We start from the raw sequence: 14,211 nt of genomic DNA, 5'->3' as shown, positions 1-14,211 counted from the left end.
AGACTGTTGTGGCATGTGTGTCACTGTGCTGTAAATGGATAACAGTGATGTCACACAGTAATCCAGCAAAAATATTCAAAAATTTCCCCAAAATTCCTAGATTTCCTAGATTTCCTGTTTATTCCATACTGATTCCAGGAATCTTCCAACCAGGATTTCTGGAAAATCTGGGAATTTTGGGAAGTATTTTCCCACCCTACAGCAGTGTCTTTATTGAAGGTCTGTTCTGTATTTGTCAGACAACAGGATGCACAGAAAAGCAGGACTGAAAGATTGCAGAAGTTTCACTGTCAGTCTGACACAATCACAACAAACATCTGCTACCTTCCATCTATTCATTTATCCATTTTCCTCCTCACACAGTCAATCATCCATTTACCTTATTTATCCATGTACCTATTCAGATCCAGCCATGTATCTATCCATCTATCCATTCCACGAAATGGGTGCCTTTTGCTTCCCTTTGATATTTTAAGTAGAAATGATGCACCGATATTGAATTTCAAAAGCTTGTTATTTTAAATGAAGTGCACATATACACCACATGGATAATTTAATACATCTGATTTTTTTATATGAATAAAGGATTAAGTAAGGGTTTTCTCTCTTTTTGGTCTATTTACACGTCAACCCTCTTCGCTCAATTAATTTTAGGAAAACTTTATTTGATGAAACTTTCATTATGTGTGAAACATGTATCATTCTTCATTTCGTGAACACCATGTGGTCCCATGCTCTTCACCGCATGAGGAGTAATGGCCAATTTTCACCTTAAACCTCAACCTTGTTAAAAAGGCTCCACAGTAACTTAATCAGTTTGATATTATATATCAGTTCATTTGTAAAAGGGATACTTGATCAATGAGAACATTTTGGATTTATCTCAAACATGCCTTTAAATAATATACTGAAAAAAATATGAATGCAACATTGAACAATTTCAATGATTTTATTGAGTTTACAGCTCATATGGAAATCAGTCATTTGATATAAATTAATTAGGCCCTAATCTATGGATTTTACATGACTGAGAATACAGATGTGCATCTGTTGGTCACAGATACACTGTATATACAAACGTATGTGGACACCCCTTCAAATTAGTGGATTCGGCTATTTCAGCCACACCCGTTGCTGACAGGTGTATAAAACACAGCCTTGCAATCTCCTATAGACAAGCATTGGCAGTAGAATGGCCTTACTGAAGAGCTCAGTGACTTTCAATGTGGCACTGTCATAGGATGCCACCTTTCCAACAAGTCAGTTTGTCCAATTTATGCCCTGCTAGAGCTGCTCCAGTCAACTGTAAGTGCTGTTATTGTGAAATCAAACTTTATTTGCCACATGCGCCGAATACAACAAGTGTAGACTTTACCGTGAAATGCTTACTTGCAAGCCCTTAACCAACAGTGCAGTTCAACACTTTACATGTCGGGTTTATCTTTTTATTCAGTGTAGTTACGCAGTTGCGTAAGTGTCTGTGACAGGGTTGACAGTGTGCAGATAAAATGCTCTTAGTTCATAGGATTTTAATGCATGTGATGGGGGAAAGTGTTTTTCCATAGGCTAAACATATCCTACATGCAATTGAATGTTGAACGAAAATATATTTGAAAGTTAATTTCTGTCCATAGGCACCTATTATGTGGAACAACCCAACACATCTATCCATCTCTCAACTACACATATTTGTCTTCTGGTACAGGGTTTCCCAACTGATGGCCGGCGGGTTTTATTTTGCCCCCATATTTTCTGAGCCAAAAAGTTGGATTTTTGTAATTTTCATTGTTGCACCAGGAAATCAGCTCCAAGTGATTTTAATTGTGGAAATCTGTTCCCAAGTATTCCCACTCATAATAGAGTGACACGCGATCGTATACAAATGTAAGCAAGGTTTGAATGATCTGTTTGGCATTCTTGCGTCGTCTACAACATATTTGTAATTATGTTCCGGCCCCCGACCGTCCGCTCAAGAAAAAATTGGCCAACAGCTGAATTTGTGCCGCATGCTCATTCTTTCTACTCACTGCACAGACACAATAACTTTAAGCAACGCAGCTAGGGCTGTGGTGGTCATAACATTTTGTCAGCCGGTTATTGTCATACATAAGACTGCCGGTCTCATTGTAATTGACCGTTAGTCAACATAAACACGTTTAGTATCTCCAGGCCTCCACTCATTCAAGCTGATGCGTAGCTTTGTGATATGTACATTTTTAAAAAGTCTAAATAAATTGAATATACACCATCACAATGAATCCATTATTTATTTTTGTCAGGTCTGAAGAAACATGATATGAAGAAAAAAAAAATTCAGAAGAAGAGAATATGAGTAACTGTATGTTTTCTGGCTATGCTCCATGTCTGTTCGTTTAGCTGACAAGATATGCTTATAAGTCCCACGCCATTATTTTATATAATATGATTTTATAGGAAGAATGTAATTGAACTTAGCTGAATAAAATAGAAATATATATATTTTTCTGCGTATGCAGTGTCAATGTTGAGCATAAAAGTGATCATTTGAAACAGGTCCTATTTTCTAGATTTACAGTTATTTGGCAACTTTAGTTGCGAATGATGCAATCCTTAGAATGTCTTAGAAATCGAAAAGTATATGGGCTACATGATGCTATTGATGATTTGAGAAAGTAGCAACAAAAGCTTGCTCTCTGTTCCTTGACTTAGGCTGCTCAGCTGTCCTCTGCACAGCTGAACCCCCCCCCCCCCTTCCCTTTTTTTTTTACCCTTTTACACTGTTGCTACTCGCTGTTTATTATCTATGCATAGTCACTTCATCCCTACCTACATGTACAAATTACCTCTAACCTGTACCCCCGCACACTGACTCGGTACTGGTACCCCCTGTATATAGCCTCATTATTGTTATGTTATTCTGTTACTTTTTATAATTTTTGACCTTAGTTTATTTGGTAAATCTATATTTTTAAACTCTTCTTGAACAGCACTGTTGGTTAAGGGCATGTAAGTAAGCATTTTCACAGTAAGCTCAACACTTGTACTCGGTGCATGTGACAAATAAAGTTTGATTGAGTTTTGAAGGAGCGTGCAATTGGCATGCTGACTGCAGGCACGTCCACCAGAGCTGTTGCCAAAGAATTTAATATACATTTCTCTAAGCCGCCTCCAACATTGTTTTAGAGAATTTGGCAGTACGTTCAACTGGCCTCACAACCTTAGACCACGTGTAACCACACCAGCCCAGGACCTCCACATCCAGCCACCCGGACAGCTGATGAAACTGTGGGTTTGCACAACCGAAGAATATCTGCACAAACTGTCAGAAAGCGTCTCAGGGAAGCTCATCTGCATGCTCGTAGTCCTCACCAGGGTCTTGACCTGACTGCAGTTCCGCGTCGTAACCAACTTCAGTGGGCAAATGCTAACCTTCGATGGACCACTGGCATGCTGGAGAAGTATGCTCTTCATGGATGAATACCGGTTTCAACTTTATCGAGCAGATGGCAGACAGTGTTTATGGCGTCGTGTGGGCAAGCGGTTTGCTGATGTCAACGTTGTGAACAGAGTGGTGCTGGTGTGGTTATGGTATGGGCATGCATAAGCTACGGACAACGAACACAATTGCATTTTATTGATGTCAATTTGAATGCACAGAAATACTGTGATTAGATTCATCCGCCGCCATCACCTCAGAATTTCAGCATTACGATGCACGGCCAACATTGCAAGGATCTCTACACAATTCTTGGAATCTGTAAATGGCCCAGTTCTTCCATGGTCTGCCTACTCAGACATGTCACCCATTGAGCACATTTGGGATGCTCTGGATCGGCGTGTACGACAACGTGTTCCAGTTCCTGCCAATATCCAGCAACTTCGCCCAGCCATTGAAGCGGAGTGGGACAACTTTCCACAGGCCTGTCACGAGAATTTTCAATCACAATGATAATAACTAACAATCAATAGCTTTGACCAATCCCAGAGGTTTGTAAGACCATGGGTTTAATAATAATTAGGCAAAGACTCAGCTTATGCAAAAGGTTAGTACAGTTTATTCACGAGAGCGCTCTGAAATCAAAAATACAAACACAGTCTTTATAACACACACACAAACAAGTTCAAATCTTAAGCTACGCCTTGCTCAGACAGTCTGTGTTTTTCCACTACACAGATACATTGTTTCTTTAATCTGCAACATGTTTCATAATCTTCTGCAAGTCTAACAGTTTCTCCCCTCCGCGGGTGGAGACAGAATGTCCTGTAAGGAACACAGTAGTACAACTTGTCTGTCGATAGCTCCTCTTATCATTTGTTTCCCACTTGCAACCTTCTTACATACTAAAAAGGAACAAAAGGTCCTTGTTCCAATTCTGACTAAAACTACACACATCATCAGATTATAGTTTTATGGTTCTTATAAATTTCATACAATTATATGGTTTCAGGGTGGAATATTTTAATCATTACCTTTAAGCATATAATTCCCTTATCAAGGACACAATTAACAGCTTGATCAACTCTATGTGAAGGAGATGTGTTACGCTGCATCAGGCAAAAGGTGGTCACACCAGATGCTAACAGGTTTTCTGATCCACGGCGCTACCTTTTTTTTTTACATACAGTATTGGTGACCAAAAGATGCATATCTGTATTCTCAGTCGTGAAATCCATAGATTAGGGCCTAATGAGTTAATGTCCATTGGAGTGTAGCTTGTAGCAGTGTAACTTGATCTGATGGAATGGCTTGTCCGGCACTTTGTAAAAACCAAGAGTGCATTGAGTGAATGTTGGAAGGAGATCCTGGTTCCTTTCTAAACATAGCAATGTGAATGCACACAGGACTCGGACCACAAAATAGGTGAAGTGAAGTGAAAAAAGAGTTGAGTCCACATTCAAAGGCAAAGGATTGAGATCGGTTCTTTTAAAGAGGACTATGTGTAAACACACCCTAAGGGGAAGTTCACCCTACTCTGAGCTAGACACAGCCAACAGCACAGTGGCTACAGCAGTATGCTTATAGGACAATTATATCAGTACAGTTATACTCAATACAGTATAGGACATACATTACATGCAGGCTGCTGCTCTCTGCTATCTGCTGTCCCATCAGTGCAGCAGAGGGAGAACTCAGTCCTGCTCTGAGACCTGTCATCATGTCTTATCTCATCTCCACTCCTCATGTTCTCTGTGTATCGCTCTGGGTAGAAGCTGCCTTTAGGTACAGCTCTAGGATCAGCTCACCCTCTCAATATCCTAAACGTACCGATATAGATGGAAAGCAAATCTGAACCTTAAATCAGTTTGCACGGGCAACATCAACCACTGTGCGTGTGTGCGTGCGTGTCTGTGAGCTTTCAAGTGTATGTACTGTATGTATCTATCTGAATGTGTATGTGTGTTTGAGCCATGTCTGCAGCCAGGCTACCCAGGAGGAGTTTGTTCAGAAGGAACATTGTCATAATCCTGTTTTGTTGTGTTGTTTTGTTTCCCTCCAGGAGATCAGAAACATGCAGAATGAAGAGCTGATGGGTATCAGACGAGAGGAGGAAATGGAGATGTCTGACGATGACATGGAGGATACACACAACCCTGACGAATCAGGTACACACACACTACACACACTCCTGATAGAAAATCTAACATTAACAACACACACCACACACACTTTTGGGATATGGCTCCTTCCTTTTCTTCTTAGTTGTAGAATAGATCTGTAGCACAGCCCTCTGTCTCAGTGTCATCCGCTCATTCACTCTCTAAATGGACAAATTAGGTTGGAGAGGAGACCATGCAGAGACAATATAATGGGCTTCTCCAGACTGAGTGTGTACGCGTGTGTACTTGTAGAACTGTGTGTGCGTGTGTGCCACTCTAATTGGGGATGCTCACAGCTGGAACGGTGTGTGTGTGCGCACATACTTGTACACTTAAGTGTGTGTCTGTGAGAGAGAGAGTGTGCACGGCTGGTAGACACTCTGAGACAACTATCAATCATCCAGTAAGCCCTTCTCTAAAGCACCTGTATGGCAAAATAACAGGTCATATATCAATATGGCGCAGGGGTGACAAACATATCGCCTACGGGTCCAATACAGTGGGGGATTAGCTCACCAAATCCCCCCACTGCTAAACATTTTTCCAGAGGATACACTGAGCTAATAATCATTGAAATGAAAACTAGACCGTCAGGGAGCATAGAAAATACCAAAAACGACAGATTGAGGAATATTATTTGTACATTTTGATGGAAATATAACACATTTTCAGTTGACGACTGAATGCGGCCCCCTGCGCCAAATTAGATTGACACCCCTGATGTACACGGAGTGCACAAAATATTAGGAACACCTTCTTGCCCTCAGAACATTGACTCTACAAGATGTCGAAAGCGTTCCACAGGGATGCTGGCCCATGTTGACTCCAATGCTTCCAACAATTGTCAAGTTGGCGGGATGTCCTTTGGGTGGTGGACCATTCTTGGTACACACACGGGAAAATGTTGGTCATGAAAGACTCAGCAGCGTTGCTCTTCTTGACACACTCAAACCGGTGCGCCTGATACCAACTACCATACCCCGTTCAAAGGCACTTACAGTTCATTCAAAAAGTATTCATTCCCCTTGACTTATTCCACATTTTGTTGTTACAGCCTGAATTCAAAATGGATTCAATATTTTGTTATCAACCGGGGGTGCCTCAGCTAGCTCGTTGGGCTTCCCCACCTTAGCTGGCTCGAGAAGTCTTCTTGCCTCGGTGGGCTAAGCAGGCTCCCACCCCACATCATGCTTCAGCTCTCCTTCTCTGGTGCTCGATGGCGCCAGGCTGCCCTTCATTACGCACACCTGTCACCATCATTACGTGCATTAGCGTTCACTGGACTCACCTGGACTCCTTCACTTTGTTGATTGCCTTCCCTATTTCTGTCTTCTCCCCCGTTTGTTCCCTGTGTCAGCAGTCCAGACGCTGTCCTGTCATGTTCCATGTCCGTTGATGATTAAATGTTCACTTCCTGTAATTGCTTCTCGTCTACCAGCGTCGATCTTTACAGAAAGGTGAATTCATCTCCCAGTGTCTGGTGGAAAGCAGACTGAACCAGGTTTTTCCTCTAGGATTTTGCCTGTGCTTAGCTCCGTTCTGTATCTTTTTTTCCTGAAATACTCCCCAGTCCTTAACGATTACAAGCATACCCATAATATGATGCTGCCAACACTATGCTTAAAATATGGAGAGTGGTGCTCAGTAATGTGTTGTATTGGATTTTCCCCTAACATAAAGCTTTGTATTAAGGACAAAAGTAAATTAATTTGCCACATTTTTTGCAGTATTACTTTAGTGCCTTGTTGCACACGGTGTTATGACGTGACTCTTATTTATCGAATAATTACCTACTATGTTTGTTCGTGGATTAAATTAATCATGTAACAATTAACTCATCAGGAATTTGGGGCACAACGGGAGAAGTTGTTTACCGAGGTACCGTCTCCCGAATTAACTCAAGAATATACAGTTGAAGTCAGAAGTTTAAATACACTTAGGTTGGAGTCATTAAAACAAATTTTTAAACCACTCCACAAATTTCTTGTTAACAAATTATAGTTTTGGCATGTCGGTTAGGACATCTACTTTGTGCATGACACAAGTCATTTTTCCAACAATTGTTTACAGACAGATTATTTCACTATCACAATTCCAGTGGGACAGAAGTTTACATACAAGTTGACTGTGCCTTTAAACAGCTTGGAAAATTCCAGAAAATGATGGCATGGCTTCAGAAGCTTCTGATAGGTTAATTGACATAATTTGAGTCAATTGGAGGTGTACCTGTGGATGTATTTCAAGGCCTACCTTCAAACCCAGTGCCTCTTTGCTTGACATAATGGGAAAATCTATAGAAGTTAGCCAAAACCTCAGAAAGAAATTGTAGACCTCCGCAAGTCTGGGTAATCTTTGGGAGCAATTTCCAAACGACTAAAGGTACCACGTTCATCTGTACAAACAATAGTACGCAAGTATAAACACTATGGGACCACGCAGCCGTCATACCGCTCAGGAAGAAGCCATGTTCTGTCTCCTAGAGATGAACGTACTTTGGTGCGAAAAGTGCAAATCAATCCCAGAACAACAGCAAAGGACCTTGTGAAGATGCTGGAGGAAACAGGTACAAAAGTATCTATATCCACAGCAAAACAGTAAAATGCCCTCTGGTCTGATGAAACAAAATTTTAACTGTTTGGCCATAATGACCATTGTTATGTTTAGAGAAAAAAGGGGGATGCTTGCAAGCCGAAGAACACCATCCCAACCGTGAAGCACGGGGTTGGCAGCATCATGTTGTGGGGATGCTTTGCTTCAGGAGGGACTGGTGCACTTCACAAAATAGATGGCATCATGCGGTGGGAAAATTCTGTGGATATTTTGAAGCAACATCTCAAGACATCAGTCAGGAAGTTAAAACATGGTCGCAAATGGGTCTTCCAGATGGACAATGACCCCAAGCATACTTCCAAAGTTGTGGCAAAATGGCTTAAGGACAACTAAGTCAAGGTATTGGAGTGGCCATCACAAAGCCCTGACCTCAACCTATAGACATTTTGTGGGCAGAACTGAAAAAGCGTGTGCGAGCAACGAGGCCTACAAACCTGACTCAGTTACACCAGCTCTGTCAGGAGGAATTGGACAAAATGCAGCCAACTTATTGTGGGAAGCTTGTGGAAGGCTACCAGAAATACTAATTGAGTGTATGTAATCTTCTGACCCACTGGGAATGTGATGAAAGAAATAAAATATGAAATAAATCACTCTCTCTGCTATTATTCTGACATTTCACATTCAGGAATTGTGAAAAACTGAGTTTAAATGTATTTGGCTCAGGTGTATGTAAACTTCTGACTTCAACTGTATGGTTATCGATAACAGTCACTAATTGATCATTTCCTCATATCAGTCTCATTCTGAACGTCGCAGACTTCGTGAATATGCACAAACGCGAGTCTTTCTAGTCATTCCGTACCACACAAATTGATTTGATTATTTATTTACTAACAAACTAAATGATTACACAGGATACACACACACGGTATAGATTATTGATTAGAAACTTAATAAGGTTAGACAACAATATGACACTTGTTACACAAGATGGAGAGTTAAAGAGAGAGAGAAAGCAAGAGAGAAAGAGAAGCAACACTTGTATACCCTCACAGTAACCCTAATACCTGCCCCGAATGCCGCTCTTTTGTGTAAGAAGTAATGCATGTGTTTACGTGTTGAATGTCTTTGTCGGGTATCTCTGTTGGGCCCACGCTTTCGTGGAAATGGTTCCGCTTTGTGAGAAGGGTTTCGATTGGGCCTTCTTCTTCGGATGGCCTTCTCCTTCATTCGCAGGTGTAAGTCTCTGATTGTCCACAAGAGTTTACTTGCACTCATTCTGGAAGAGTGGTCTTCTGAGGACAGCTAATCAACCGTTTCGATGATCTGCAAACAGGTGATGAGAGCAGTGTAGACAACGATGATTTGAAGAGAATAACCGGATGATCCTACTTAAATTAACTTTCTTAGATACAGTACTTAGAACAGCTACTCAACCGTAGCATTGATTGTTAGAGGTTAGTTTGTCTTCTTCAACCTCGTATGTTAATTCTTAACTTTTATACCCTCTGTAAAAAGGGGGTGTTTTCGTCATGCTGACACACTCTCTGAGCTCCCTGGGGCCTGGCTAGTTACTAGGCAAAGTATCCTAATTACTATGATGCCGTTAGAGAACTAAAATCACAATCCTATCGACAAAAAAAAGTTCTCTTCATCCTTGATATTTTCTACACCACGTAAAAGATGTAAACCTGATATGCACAGTGTAAAAGCTCAAGTTACAATGTTTTCGTTATAACGTCTTTATTTAATTTTTAATGACATCAAAAAATAGACGTTCATTTTCCATATTCCGTCTCTCATCATTCCCAACATTCGGGTGCTGAAATGTATTGTCCAGGGTTCATTGTTTGATGTTGAAGTTTTGGGCGGCAAACTCTTCTGTAACAAAAAGACATTCCATTCAACCATACTAGAGACCAGAAAGGAGTCATCTGCTGCATTACAATTTACAATCGACGTGAGGGTTCATAAAACCACTACATCAATCCCTCCCCCCCTCTGCGGGTGAGAGGGTTCTGTAGACGCTGATCCACTGTCCTGATCTTTGGAAATGCTCACCCAGAAGCGGCGCTCCTAGTGGCCGGGGACTTTAATGCAGGCAAGCTTAAATCAGTTTTACCAAATCTTTCCCAGCATGTCACTGTGGCTTCTGTGCAACCAGGGGGAAAAAAATCCTAGACCACCTTTACTCCACACAGAGATACATACAAAGCTCTCCCCCACCCTCCATTTGGCAAATCTGACCATAATTCTATCCTCCTGATTCCTGCTTACAAGCAAAAACTAAAGCAGGAAGTACCAGTGACTCGCTCAATACAGAAGTGGTCAGATGACGCGGATGCTACACTACAGGACTATTTTGCAAACACAGGCTGGAATATTTTCTGGGATTCATCCAATGGCATTGAGGAATACACCACCTCAGTCATCGGCTTCATCAATAAGTGCATCTAAACAGTGACTGTACGTACATATCCCGACCAGAAGCCATGGATTACAGGCAACAACCGCATCGAGCTAAAGGCTAGAGCTGCCACTTTCAAGGAGCGGGAGACTGATCCGGAAGCTTATAAGAAATCCCGCTATCCCCTCAGACGAACCATCAATCAAGCAAAGCGTCAATACAGGATTAAGATTGAATACTGCTACACCGGCTCTGACGCTCGTCGGATGTGGCAGGGCTTGGAAACTATTACGGACTACAAAGGGAAACCCAGACGTGAGCTGCCCAGTGACGCGAGCCTACCAGACGAGCTAAATGCCTTTTATGCTCGCTTCAAGGCAAGCAACACTGAAGCATGCACGAGAGCACCATCTGTTCTGGATGACTGTGTGATAACGCTCTTGGTAGCCGATGTGAACAAAACCTTTAAACAGGTCAACATTCACAACGCTGCTGGGCCAGACGGATTACCAGGACGTGTACTCAAAGCATGCGTGGACCAACTGTCAAGTGTCTTCACTGACATTTTCAACCTCTCCCTGACCGAGTCTGTAATACCTACTTGTTTCAAGCACACCACCATAGTCCCTGTGCCCAAGGAAGCGAAGCTAACCTGCCTAAATGATTACCGCCCCGTGGAACTCACGTCGGTAGCCATGAAGTGCTTTGAAAGGCTGGTCATGGCTCACATCAACAGCATCCTCCCAGACACCCAAGACGCACTCCAATTTGCGTACCGCCCCAACAGATCCACAGATGACGCAATCTCAATCGTCCTCCACACTGCCCTTTCTCACCTGGAAAAAAGGAACATCTATTTGAGAATGCTGTTCATTGACTACAGCTCAGTGTTCAACACCATAGTGCTCTCGAAGCTCATCACTAAGCTAAGAACTCTGGGACAAAACACCTCCCTCTGCAACTGGATCCTGGACTTCCTGACGAGCTGCCCCAAGGTGGTAAGAGTAGGCAACAACACGTCTGCCACGCTGATCCTTAACACAGGGGCCCCTCAGGGGTGTGTACTTAGTCCCCTCCTGTATTCCTGTTCACCAATGACTGAGTGGCCAAATACGACTCCAACACCATCATTAAGTTTGCTGATGACACAACAGTGGTATGCCTGATCACCGACAACGATGAGGCGGCCTATAGGGAGGAGGTCAGAGAACTGGCAGCGTGGTGCCAGGATAACAGCCGCTCCCTCAATGTGAGCAACACAAAGGAGCTGATCGTGGACTACAGGAAAAGGCGGGCCGAACAGGCCCCAATTAACATCGACAACGAACTATCATGGTCCAAACATACCAAGACAGTCGTGAGGAGGGCACAACAAAACCTTTTCCCCTCAGGAGACTGAAAAGATTTGGCACGGATCCCCAGATCTTCAAAAGGTTCTACAGCAGCACCATCGAGGGCATCCTGACCGGTTGCATCACCGCCTGGTATGACAACTGCTCGGCATCTGACCGTAAGGTGCTACAGAGGGTAGTGTGAACGGCCCAGTACATCACTGGGGCCAAGCTTCCTGCCATCCAGGATCTATATACAGTGGTTTGCAAAAGTATTCACCCCCTTGGCATTTTTCCTATTTTGTTGCCTTTTGGGGGGGGTTGTATCATTTGATTTACACAACATGCCTACTACCACTTTGAAGATGCAAAATATTTTTTCGTGTGAAACAAAAAATTAATTAGACAAAAATAAACAGAAAACTTGAGGGCACATAACTATTCACCCCCCCTAAAGTCAATACTTTGTAGAGCCACCTTTTGCAGAAATTACAGCTGCAAGTCTCTTGGGGTATGTATCTATAAGCTTGGCACATCCAGCCATGGATTTTTGCCCATTCTTCAAGGCAAAACTGCTCCAGCTCCTTCAAGTTGGATGGGTTCCACTGGTGTACAGTAATCTTGAAGTCATACTACAGATTCTCAATTGGATTGCATTCTGGGCTTTGACTAGACCATTCCAAGACATTTAAATGTTTCCCCTTAATTAAACCACTCGAGTGTTACTTTAGGAGAATGCTTAGGGTCATTGTCCTGCTGGAAGGTGAACCTCTGTCCCAGTCTCAAATCTCTGGAAAACTGAAACAGGTTTCCCTCAAGTATTTCCCTGTATTTAGCTCCATATATCATTCCTTCAATTCTGACCAGTTTCCCAGTCCCTGCCGATGAAAAACATCCCCACAGATTGATGCTGCCACCGCCTTCCATCACTATGGGGATGGTGTTCTTGGGGTGATGAGAGGTGGAGGTTTGCGCCAGACATAGCATTTTCCTTGATGGCCAAAAAGGTCAATTTTAATCTCATCTGACCAGAGTACCTTCTACCATATGTTTGGGGAGTCTCCCACATGCCCTTTGGCGAACACCAAACGTGTTTGCTTATTGCTTTCTTTAAGCAATGGCTTTTTTTCTGGCCACTCTTCTGTAAAGCTCAGCTCTGTGGAGTGTACGGCTTAAAGTGGTCCTATGGACAGATACTCCAATCTCCACTGTGGAGCTTTGCAGCTCCTTCAGGGTTATCTTTGGTCTCTGTTTTGCCTCTCTGATTAATGCTCTCCTTGCCTGGTCTGTGAGTTTTGGTGGGCAGCCCTCTCTTGGCAGGTTTGTTGTGGTATCATATTCTTTCCATTTTTTATAATGGATTTAATGGTGCTCCGCGGAACCTTCAAAGTTTCTGATATTTTTTTATATCCCAAACGTGATCTGTACTTCTCCACAACTTTGTCCCTGACCTGTTTGGAGAGCTCCTTGGTCTTCATGGTGCCGCTTGCTTGGTTGTGCCCCTTAGTGGTGTTGCAGACTCTGGGGCATTTCAGAACAGGTGTATAAAGACTGAGATCATGTGACAGATCATGTGAAACTTCGATTGCACACAGGTGGACTTTATTTAACTAATTATGTGACTTCTGAAGGTAATTGGTTGCACCAGACCTTATTATGCACCACTTTCAGTTTTTCTTTTTAATGATTTTTAAAAAAAGAAGCAATGTTTAAAATTTCACTTAAACCAAATAGTCCAAATTGGTTATGTCCATTACATGAAATCCAAATAAAAATCTATTTAAATTACAGGCAGTAATGCAACAAAATAGGAAAAATGCCAAGGGGGATGAATACTTTTGCAAGGCACTGTAATAGGCGTTGTCAGAGGAAAGCCCATAAAATTGTCAGACACTCCAGTCACCCAAGTTATAGACTGTTTTCTCTTCTACCGCACGGTAAGCAGTACCAGAGTGCAGAGTCTGGGACCTAAAGGCTCCTCAACAGCTTCTACCCCCAAGCCATTAGACTGCTGAACAATTCATAAAAATCGCCACCAGACAATTTACATTGACCCCCCCCTCTTGTACAGTGCTGCTACTTGCTGTTTCTTTGTTAACTTTTTATTTATTTATTTAAAAATATATATATTTGATCTTTCTTTAACTAGGCAAGTCAGTTAAGAACAAATTCTTATTTTCGATGACGGCCTAGGTAACAGTGCCTTGTTCAGGGGCAGAACGACAGATTTTTACCTTGTCAGCTCCAGGATTCAATCTTGCAACCTTTTGGTTACTAGTCCAACACTCTAACCACTAGGCTACCTGCCGCCCCACCTATGCATAGTCACTTCGCCACCACCTA

General features: G+C 42.4%; 1 protein-coding gene across 3 annotated transcripts in view; it reads left to right on the top strand.

Moving 5' to 3' along the window:
- LOC111967636 (ecto-NOX disulfide-thiol exchanger 2-like) overlaps positions 1 to 14,211 on the top strand; it is a 209,068-nt gene that overhangs the window by 168,764 nt on the left and 26,093 nt on the right. For all 3 annotated transcript variants that reach the window (XM_023992826.2, XM_070444824.1, XM_070444823.1), the window contains exon 9: positions 5,478 to 5,583. In XM_023992826.2, the coding sequence (XP_023848594.1) occupies positions 5,478 to 5,583 (106 nt within the window). The remainder of the gene's footprint in view (positions 1 to 5,477; positions 5,584 to 14,211) is intronic.

Source organism: Salvelinus sp. IW2-2015, linkage group LG8, assembly GCF_002910315.2.
Source record: "Salvelinus sp. IW2-2015 linkage group LG8, ASM291031v2, whole genome shotgun sequence".
Classification (NCBI taxonomy): domain Eukaryota; kingdom Metazoa; phylum Chordata; class Actinopteri; order Salmoniformes; family Salmonidae; genus Salvelinus; species Salvelinus sp. IW2-2015.
Note: the sequence above shows the minus strand (reverse complement) of the source record. Positions and strands in the feature narration are given on the sequence as shown.